At 34.3% G+C, this 11,382-nt stretch overlaps 1 protein-coding gene across 1 annotated transcript; it reads right to left on the reverse strand.

Moving 5' to 3' along the window:
- Positions 1 to 3,094: 3,094 nt before the first annotated feature.
- LOC25497454 (cytosolic sulfotransferase 15) lies at positions 3,095 to 4,331 on the reverse strand. The gene has a single exon (XM_024770660.2). The coding sequence runs from the start codon at positions 4,265 to 4,267 to the stop codon at positions 3,254 to 3,256; it is 1,014 nt and encodes a 337-aa protein (XP_024626428.1). The 5' UTR covers positions 4,268 to 4,331; the 3' UTR covers positions 3,095 to 3,253.
- Positions 4,332 to 11,382: the final 7,051 nt, after the last annotated feature.

An 11,382-nucleotide genomic window follows, 5' to 3' on the forward strand; every position in this document is an offset into this window, starting at 1 on the left:
TAACATAAAGTTCTAGGTTTAAGGTTTTGGTTTGTGAAGGATTTGTCATTATGATGAACCAATAATCCCAATGCTCTTTTTATTATAGGCTAAAATATGGTTTTGGTCCCTGCAAATATGTCTCGTTTTGGTTTTAGTCCCTGCAAAATTTTTTTGTTGTTTTTGGTCCCTGCAAATATGTCTCATTTTGGTTTTGGTCCCTAGCTCCACTTTTGTGATAATTGACTTAACTATTTATTAGAGAAATAGTCCCTGCAAAATCTTTTGATTTTGAAAAAGGTCCCTGCAAAATATTTTGTTTTTGGAAATAGTCCCTGCAGGGACTATTTCCAAAAACAAAATATTTTGCAGGGACCAAAAACAACAAATTTTTTTTACAGGGACTAAAACCAAAACGAGGCATATTTGCAGGGACCAAAACCATATTTTAGCCTTTATTATAATATTTTCTTTCAACCATTTGAAAACCTCAACTTTGCAACTTAACCTCTTCTAATCATCAACTAAAGTTAATTGAATTGAACAACTCCATGTCGGAACGATACTCTATTTTTACTACTTCGGTAGAACCGTGCACTTGCGGTTTTATCTCATTAGTAGGCATATAAATTTCTAGTTAGACAAGTGGTCCCCCGGTGGATCGCCTCTTTTACCTGATCTTACCCATCAGTTAATCGACACAACTATCACTGCAAAAGATGTTTTGATAGTCGATGGTAACTGGAATATTAACTTTATCCGCTCTCATCTTCTACCCAATACAGCTAATCAGGTGTTGCCTCTTCCAGTGCCCATGTATAGTGATGGTCTTGATGTTTTGGGGTGCAGAGGCACTAGTACTCGCCACTTCACGGTTAAAAGTGCTTATGACCTTCAACATGGAAATTCTAAGCACATTGAAGGTGATTGGGATATGATATGGGACTAGAAAGGTCCTCACAGAATCCAAATCTTTATGTGGATTGCGGCTCATGAGCGTCTCTTAACCAACTATCGTCGGAGTAGATGGTGAGTTGGGATATCACCCATTTGTCCTGTGTGTGGGAATGTCGATGAGACACTCATCCATGCCTTGAGAGATTGTGTTTATGCTACCCAGGTATGGGTCATGTTAGTGGCTTCTATTCAAGTTACTAATTTATTTTCTTTGAATTGCAGGAATTGGATCTTCGAAAACCTCAATCATCGAAGTTACGGAGTTCACACAGAGAACTGGCGAACTACCTTCATGGTAACGTGTTGGAAAATTTGGAGGTGGAGAAAGAAAAGTATCTTTACGGAGGATTTTCATCGACATATTAATCATATTCATCTGATCTTTGAGTTGGTTCGAGCAATTGATAGGTGCGAGCGTCCTCACCTAGCAGGAGAGTCGAGACATCTTGACACTATCTACATTGGCTAGAAGAAACCACGTGAAGATTGGGTCAAACTTAATTGTGATGGAGCTTATAAGGAGTCTTTAGACCTTGCAGGTTGTGGGGGGGCCTTATTCGAGACTCCAATGGTTAGTGGCTAACTGGTTATGCTAGAAAGATTATTACTTATGATGTTTTTCATGCTAAGATGCGGGGCACCTATGAGGGGTTAAAGATATCTAGAAGACAGGGATTTCTATAACTCATCGTTGAAAGTGACTCCAAACTACTAGTGGATATGGTCACAAGAAACTACAAGCTTAGTGGATCTACCCCTGTCCTGATTCGTCGTATCCGTGATCTCATTGATCTTCCCTGGCAAGTTCATGTCAACCACACCTGGCAAGAAGGCAACAGAAGTGCAGATTGGTTAGCTACGTTTAGTCTTACACAAGTTTCTTTTTCATCCATTATTTTAGACACCCCTCCAAGGGAGCTACAAAGTATTACGTTTGAGGATATTTCCAGAGTTTGCATGCCTAAAAATATTCGTTTAATTTCGTAATTTTTCTTTTTTCTCTTTTGGGTTTTACCCTCTCTTTGTACCAAAAAAAAAAAGTAATTATAGGACGAAAACAAAAATTATTTAAGGAAGGAACTAAGAATTCAATCTAACATATACTAATCTAAAATATTATGTGCGCGTGTTGGATTGTGTCATTGTACTGCACAACATTAAATTATGTGACAGAGGACATAAAATTGAATGTCTAACAATAGAGAAGAGAGGACACAACATTAGAGTATGCGAGTGGGGACTTAGAAGAGAGAAAATTAGAGCCGACTTTACCTTTGTTTTCTCTTATTTTCTCTTATATTATCTACTTTATTATTCAAGCTGGGAATGTTGAATATCTACAATTATCCAGCTTGTGGGGGACTATTAGAGGAAGAAGAGCATAATAGAGATGGTTCTCCTAGTTTACTTGCATCCCAAATTAACTAGTTTAACTCTCTTAATTCTAGTTGATTTAGCTTGTACACAGGCTTATTGTACTTTACATTCTGCCTATAAATACCTCATGTAACTACTTTCACATCTATCACAAATGAGATCTTTTACACACTTTGCATTCCATAACACCCGGTAACTGAATTTTCAGAGGTAAAACCTCACCCCGCCACAAATTAACATTTTATTTTTTGTTTCATTTATATGTAAAAAATTATACGGTTAGTGTATATGCAAATTAATCTCTTGAAAAAATAAATGATTCGTGAAAATTTAAAGTATACAGATTTATGATTCCAGACTCTTAAAAAAGAAATAACATATTTTTATAACATGATTGGACAAATAAAATATTCATGGGATTGTATGGTATTGTATCCCATAAATTTAATGAAATTGATTGGTTAGGCCATGAGTCAATTTCATTGATGAATCTGACAATGATTCTTGTAGACATAACCGAAGGATTTCTTAATGCTTGTGTGGAGGAATTGATTTTGGTAGAGAAATCAATTTCTCATTGATATCACTTGGTGGCATCACCACTTCAAAGGGTTGTTGAACCTCTATAACATGTGGTTGACACAAAACAATCAAGTCGAACCTCTATAACACGCCGATAAATAACTATCTTTCAATAACTACTAATAACTTCACGAAACTACTACTAATTAATAATTAATACTAGAATATAATATTAACATATATATATATAAAAAATTCATTTAACAAATAAAAATAAAAGAGCTACAACATTATTTGTGTCTTGCATTTACACTAAATACAAGCCTAGTGCATATAGCCACTTATTTAAAATAATAACCTCACAAATAAAACATTTACCCACTTGCCAATTGCATATAACATACAACATTATTTGGCATTATGGGCATACTTTAAATGAAATACCAGATCCACTTAATTTTTCTTCTATGATTTTGGACAGCTTCTCTACCATTGAAGGAGAAAGATAATTAATCCAATCCCCTATTTCTGCCTTTCGAAAGTAGTACTTTTTCTCAATAATCCATCCTAAACCTCCACTTTTATTTGCATCCAATTCTTTCAATGTTTCAAAGCTACATAAATTGATAATATTTTCAATCACACCATTACTTTCCTCCTCTTGAGTAAAAGGACAACCCAAAAACTCTGCAATTCTTTTCACATGAAAATTTATATCTTCTTTAAGATCTTCATATTGCAAGAATAAAATCTTGTTTGGTCTAGCTATGCTCTCCTTCAAGTAACCCAACATATGGTCCCAGAATGGACCAACATGACATATCCCTTTACAATATCTTTCAAAATCATCCTCTAAAGATTGATTTAATTCAATTTTGTTCATGAAATTCCAATAAGACACAAAAGTGTCAAATGGGTTTCTACATATGTAAATTATCTTACAATTGGATTCTTTAATTGACTTGGCTAGAGAAGTAAAAGGAATATGAGTTCCAAAAAGCCTTGGTTCAATCATGTTTAATAGATCAACTTTAGGAAATTGACAAACGGTATCAACATAAATATGAAATTCAAAGAAAGGTATTAATTCATGAGGATTAGTTTTAAGTAATGGATGATTCTCTAGGGAAGAAAAATGATGGCGATTAATAATTGCAAAGGTTAGGGCTTTCAACCATGTTGTTCCTGATTTTGGCATAGAGGCAATAACAACATCACTATCTTTAGCTTGAAAATCATTTTGAAAAGAGATTATAGATTGTATTTGTGATGGTGTAGTCCAAAAACCTTGAAAAAAATAATAATATTGATTGCCAAACCCATATTCTTTAGGAAGTGAGAGAATTAGATTCTTACACTCTTCTCCAACTGCTTCTAATTGCTCATCTTTTAATTGTTCTTGTGTGGAATGTGTGAGATTTGTTGATGCCATTGAAGGAGAACACAAATGCTAGATTGCTAGTATAGTAACAAGCATTGCATTGTTATTTATAGAGATTAAATGTACTAACCAAATAGTTAACATCTATAACTTAATGGTAGATAAATGGAATACATCAACAAACTGCTCAAGTGGTTAATGACCTCCTCCTAAAACGAATCGTTCTAGAGAAAAGTAGATAAAGGGAATACATCAACCTCTAAAAAAGGGAATACATCACCTACCACTTTTATTAGTCCCGTTTTGCCATTTTTTCTAACAACTCTCAATTGCTGTGTAATAAATAAAGTAACTGCATAAATGGTAATGTTCATCATCATCTGTATAAGAATGGAATTGCATAGAGCATGATCATTCCAATGAAATTAAGAAAAGAAAAGCAAAAATAGCATAGTGGGTAGATCTAAGATGAGAAGTCAAGATCACCCAACACTGAACTTTTGTATTATATATTTATTATTTATTATTGATCTTTTTTACAAGCTATTACATTTATTGAGTTTTTTTTTTTTTATAGAAAAGTACATTTATTGATGATTTCTATTTCTAATTTTCAATGATATTTTATTTGGGATTTTATTTTTCCTTCATCTTACTTCTCCCATTCTACCTCGTTCTTTTCCCTAATCCCATTGTTTATCTCTTTCTCTATTTTACTATCATATATTTTTGCAACTCTCCATGCCTATCTTATTGAGTATCTACATCAGCGTCATGTATCATAAGTGTTGTCTTTGTCTAACAAAATGAATGGAAATGACTTTCTTACCATTTCATCAAATTAAAGGATCAATATAAATCTCGCAATAAAAGATAGGGGATCAAAAAGATGTTTAAGCTTAAAAAAAATTAAATTTAACAGGGGCTAAAATTTCATGCCGAAATTTTTTACAGGGACATAAACATGCCACTCTTTTTTTATTAGGACTAAAATCAAAATTTGTTATATTTATAGGGATCTAATACTTATTTAACCTTTCATAAATTGTGTTATTTATACTGATTGTTTTTGTTTCCTAAATAATATCGGTAGTTCTTTAACCCAAGTCCACTTCGATGGGATCGTAAGGGTACTCTTTCAGCTTAATCAGAGGTCCTAAATTCGAATTCAGCCTTGAGAATGAAATAGTGTTGAATATCTTAAGGAAGAGTTTTGCCACCCATTAGGGTCATACCCAACTCGAGAAATTAATTTTTACAGTTCTGCGTAGAGGATACTCGGTTCACACAAAAAAAAAAACATTATAAATAGCGCTTTGTTTTTGCCAATATAATAATTTGTACAAATAACATTTGAAATTGACATAAAAAAGAATGATAAGATTTTAAACTATAATTTATATTTAAATAAATAAAAACTCCAAAATTAAATTAGATTTTTTGAAGAGCTTAACTTTTTATATATGAATATAGAGCTTAATTATATGGAATGCATGTGATATGTCTGGATTTTCTTAATGAGTTTTTACACATTAAATTTTTTAGTAATTGAGAACTCCATTTCCTTTGCAAGTTATTCGTCTTTCTTTTAGGGCAGACTCACGTACATTTTAGAGTTTGCACTTACATCCTCTTCACCTTTTATAATTCATCTTACCCTCATGCAAGTGTTTTTATGTGTCTAGAGATCGATTGATAAGATGGTGGTTAGAGGAATCAAGAGCATGAACCATGGATGAATGATAAGAGAGAATAATATTAATTGAAGCCTAAATATCTTTCTTAACTTTATGAAAAAACTTTTCATTTTTATTCCTCAAAATCTCTCAACAAGTTACAATAAAAAGAGGTCTCTTGTCTTAACTATAGAATGATGTTTGTCATGGCACCAGTGGAGTAATGACCATATAGGTAGTGATTTGTTGAAAATGCTAAGACTGACTCACTTGGATTCATTTGAAAATGGGTAAGAACCAACAGGTTGTTGTCATAATTCTCTTCTTTCTCGAATTGACTTCACTTTTCTTTATCACCCACCTTAAAAGAGCTAGTGAAACGAACAGCTAAAGAGCTAGTGAAGCGAACAGCTAGAAGCACCCACCTTAAAACCTTTGCTCGCGTCACACTACTGCTTCTTTCTCTTCTTCTTTATTGGTTGGCCTGTGTCTCTTGTCGAATCAACAGTTTCTTCTTTTTCACCCATGTTAGCCTAGGAATTACTAAAAAAATACATAGTTTGTTGGGCCACGGAAGGAACAAGTCATAAAACTTCCATACATGAATAACACGTGCACTAAAGTTTAACAAGTTAGAGTTTGTCCCAGCTACATAATTATCCGTTCCCAATTCTTGCTCAAAGTCATCGAGTGTATGATCATTATCGTAATCCATATCAGTCGCCTCATCACACCAAGGGCTAGTGATACACATACCAACATAAGAATTGCTCTATTGGTCCCCATTATGTATCTCAACCAGAGCTAAGGTGTCTTCCACTTGTGCAGCAAGCACAAGAAGAGTTTCAATAGAAATAGAATATGCCTCTTCCACAAACTTAAAAGTATCTCGTACATGCATCGTAGTTGTCATCTCTCTAGACCTTATAATATTAATAATAAGTGGATCCTCATCTACAACAATTTTGCTGCATCTTGATTGTTGCACAATAGCATCAATTATAGCAACCTCAGGCTGTCTATCCTGCTGAGGACAAGGGTGCGACATAGTATCAAATGCCTCACCCTTGTGAGCATTCTCTTTTTGTTTTTTTATCAACCTCCTTGGAAGCATTGTAATTGCTACGCAACCACTTACATTGATCAATAAAATGACCAATTGTTACATAATTCAAGAAGTCGTTCATAATGAATTTCAACATAAAAGGAAACCCCTTCACATTCAACCATAATCTCTTTAAAAATCCTTTTGGAAAGGTGAAGATAAACCAAGATCCTTGCAAAATGTCTCTAATAATCTTGAGGGTGATCTATCAATCTAATGCAGACTTGCACATGAGTTTGTTTATGATTGTGAATGCTAAAATTTGGAGACCATTTAGAGAGACGAATAATATATGGCTTGAGATTCCAAGAACCCGCTCCCAAGATTTTCTTCAAGTCTTCCATGGAAGAAAACTCAAAATAAATAAAAAACCTTTCCCCAACAGAATGATCTTCCATTTTCCGATAGCTTCCATAATGCAAGTAATTTCTCATGTAGGTTACTTACAGAATTTGGTTTATCGCCTTTGCTCAAAAACAATCTTCCACGAAGATTATGTTGGCAACCTTCAAAGCCTTTCTCATATTCATCCTGTGAAATTTCTATACAAAGAGAGTCCCCTTTGATTGCAGACTTCAACAAATGTTGTTGTTAAATGTTGCAAGTACTCTTAACTGCTTGGGCAAAAGTGCGGTTGTTGCTTCCCACCAAATACACAACACACAGAACGAAACTCACAAAACAAGAAACTGAAACCTTGATGACCCAACACCAGTTCGAAAGAGTGAAACCGAAGCTTGAACACTACCAACAGTACAACTTGAAAGTCAAATAGAAAGGAGCAAGAACACCTTACCCTTACCAAGAAATGAGAGAGAACCCATATCGTGTACCCAAAACGCCGAGAATCGAAGAGGGATACGACAGATCCGGAGGAAGATGGTAGCCAACCGTTGCCGGCGGCATCAAACCCTTAGAGGGTTACTGCTCATCGGTTTTGCTCTAATCAATCAGACAATCGCACTGCTTCCTCCCTTCAACCTCTTTGATACTTTAAATTGTCACATATATAGTCTTTAAAGAGATTAATTTGTTTGCTTTAAAAAAAAAAAAAGATTAATTTGTATACACTAAAAGTGTATTTTTTTTACATATATATATATATCAGGCCCGTTCCTAGAGTTTTACGGACCTTAGGCATAATATGAAAAAAGGGCCTTTACATAATGCATCATAATTTTTTTGCTCATTGTTGTGCTTTTTTGCTTTTCATTTCGTTTTTTTATTTTGGTTTTCACTACAAAATAAATGTTTTTTTATATACACCAAAACAAAATAAAAATACCGTAGAAGTAGAGAAAAATAGCACATGTGAAGTATAATGAAATTTTAGCACCCTATTTTCAACTAAATAGAATTTGCTTTGTTACGAAAATTATCCCAATTTCTTGGATAATAAATATTGTCGATATTTTTAATATCAGTGAAGCACATTATTAGGAGCAAAGGGCCCAAAAAATATCACCAATTTCTTCGATAATAAATTTTTTAGCATATTATCAAGAACAATCAAATTTTTTTATAGGAGGGTGTATATAGAAAATTTTGTGTTACATGGGATATATATAGCAAATCTCACTAAAAGGGCCAAAAATACTAACAGATGTCAGCCCAGTCCTTTATCATGTCAAAGTTTGGGCCTTTCAAGAAAAGTTTTCTATATATACCCCCCCAAAATCCAAATATTTCTATATACACTTTGGCCCCTATGGGCATGGGTAAGAACCAACAGGTTGTTGTCATAATTCTCTTCTTTCTCGAATTGACTTCACTTTTCTTTATCACCCACCTTAAAAGAGCTAGTGAAACGAACAGCTAAAGAGCTAGTGAAGCGAACAGCTAGAAGCACCCACCTTAAAACCTTTGCTCGCGTCACACTACTGCTTCTTTCTCTTCTTCTTTATTGGTTGGCCTGTGTCTCTTGTCGAATCAACAGTTTCTTCTTTTTCACCCATGTTAGCCTAGGAATTACTAAAAAAATACATAGTTTGTTGGGCCACGGAAGGAACAAGTCATAAAACTTCCATACATGAATAACACGTGCACTAAAGTTTAACAAGTTAGAGTTTGTCCCAGCTACATAATTATCCGTTCCCAATTCTTGCTCAAAGTCATCGAGTGTATGATCATTATCGTAATCCATATCAGTCGCCTCATCACACCAAGGGCTAGTGATACACATACCAACATAAGAATTGCTCTATTGGTCCCCATTATGTATCTCAACCAGAGCTAAGGTGTCTTCCACTTGTGCAGCAAGCACAAGAAGAGTTTCAATAGAAATAGAATATGCCTCTTCCACAAACTTAAAAGTATCTCGTACATGCATCGTAGTTGTCATCTCTCTAGACCTTATAATATTAATAATAAGTGGATCCTCATCTACAACAATTTTGCTGCATCTTGATTGTTGCACAATAGCATCAATTATAGCAACCTCAGGCTGTCTATCCTGCTGAGGACAAGGGTGCGACATAGTATCAAATGCCTCACCCTTGTGAGCATTCTCTTTTTGTTTTTTTATCAACCTCCTTGGAAGCATTGTAATTGCTATGCAACCACTTACATTGACCAATAAAATGACCAATTGTTACATAATTCAAGAAGTCGTTCATAATGAATTTCAACATAAAAGGAAACCCCTTCACATTCAACCATAATCTCTTTAAAAATCCTTTTGGAAAGGTGAAGATAAACCAAGATCCTTGCAAAATATCTCTAATAATCTTGAGGGTGATCTATCAATCTAATGCAGACTTGCACATGAGTTTGTTTATGATTGTGAATGCTAAAATTTGGAGACCATTTAGAGAGACGAATAATATATGGCTTGAGATTCCAAGAACCCGCTCCCAAGATTTTCTTCAAGTCTTCCATGGAAGAAAACTCAAAATAAATAAAAAACCTTTCCCCAACAGAATGATCTTCCATTTTCCGATAGCTTCCATAATGCAAGTAATTTCTCATGTAGGTTACTTACAGAATTTGGTTTATCGCCTTTGCTCAAAAACAATCTTCCACGAAGATTATGTTGGCAACCTTCAAAGCCTTTCTCATATTCATCCTGTGAAATTTCTATACAAAGAGAGTCCCCTTTGATTGCAGACTTCAACAAATGTTGTTGTTAAATGTTGCAAGTACTCTTAACTGCTTGGGCAAAAGTGCGGTTGTTGCTTCCCACCAAATACACAACACACAGAACGAAACTCACAAAACAAGAAACTGAAACCTTGATGACCCAACACCAGTTCGAAAGAGTGAAACCGAAGCTTGAACACTACCAACAGTACAACTTGAAAGTCAAATAGAAAGGAGCAAGAACACCTTACCCTTACCAAGAAATGAGAGAGAACCCATATCGTGTACCCAAAACGCCGAGAATCGAAGAGGGATACGACAGATCCGGAGGAAGATGGTAGCCAACCGTTGCCGGCGGCATCAAACCCTTAGAGGGTTACTGCTCATCGGTTTTGCTCTAATCAATCAGACAATCGCACTGCTTCCTCCCTTCAACCTCTTTGATACTTTAAATTGTCACATATATAGTCTTTAAAGAGATTAATTTGTTTGCTTTAAAAAAAAAAGATTAATTTGTATACACTAAAAGTGTATTTTTTTTACATATATATATATATCAGGCCCGTTCCTAGAGTTTTACGGACCTTAGGCATAATATGAAAAAAGGGCCTTTACATAATGCATCATAATTTTTTTGCTCATTGTTGTGTTTTTTTGCTTTTCATTTCGTTTTTTTATTTTGGTTTTCACTACAAAATAAATGTTTTTTTATATACACCAAAACAAAATAAAAATACCGTAGAAGTAGAGAAAAATAGCACATGTGAAGTATAATGAAATTTTAGCACCCTATTTTCAACTAAATAGAATTTGCTTTGTTACGAAAATTATCCCAATTTCTTGGATAATAAATATTGTCGATATTTTTAATATCAGTGAAGCACATTATTAGGAGCAAAGGGCCCAAAAAATATCACCAATTTCTTCGATAATAAATTTTTTAGCATATTATCAAGAACAATCAAATTTTTTTATAGGAGGGTGTATATAGAAAATTTTGTGTTACATGGGATATATATAGCAAATCTCACTAAAAGGGCCAAAAATACTAACAGATGTCAGCCCAGTCCTTTATCATGTCAAAGTTTGGGCCTTTCAAGAAAAGTTTTCTATATATACCCCCCCAAAATCCAAATATTTCTATATACACTTTGGCCCCTATGGGCATGGGCCCTAGGCCGTTGCACTCGCGGCCTATATAGAAATATTTAAGGTAAGGAGGTGTATATAGAAATATTTGGATTTTGGGAGGTATATATAGAAAACTTCTCTTGAAAGGCCCAAACTTTAACATGATAAGGGAATGG

The sequence above is a fragment of the Medicago truncatula genome, chromosome 7, assembly GCF_003473485.1.
Source record: "Medicago truncatula cultivar Jemalong A17 chromosome 7, MtrunA17r5.0-ANR, whole genome shotgun sequence".
NCBI lineage: Eukaryota > Viridiplantae > Streptophyta > Magnoliopsida > Fabales > Fabaceae > Medicago > Medicago truncatula.

Bases quoted from the DNA above. Each gene is read 5' to 3' on its own strand.
- LOC25497454 (XM_024770660.2), bottom strand. From the start codon at position 4,267: ATGGCATCAACAAATCTCACACATTCCACACAAGAACAATTAAAAGAT.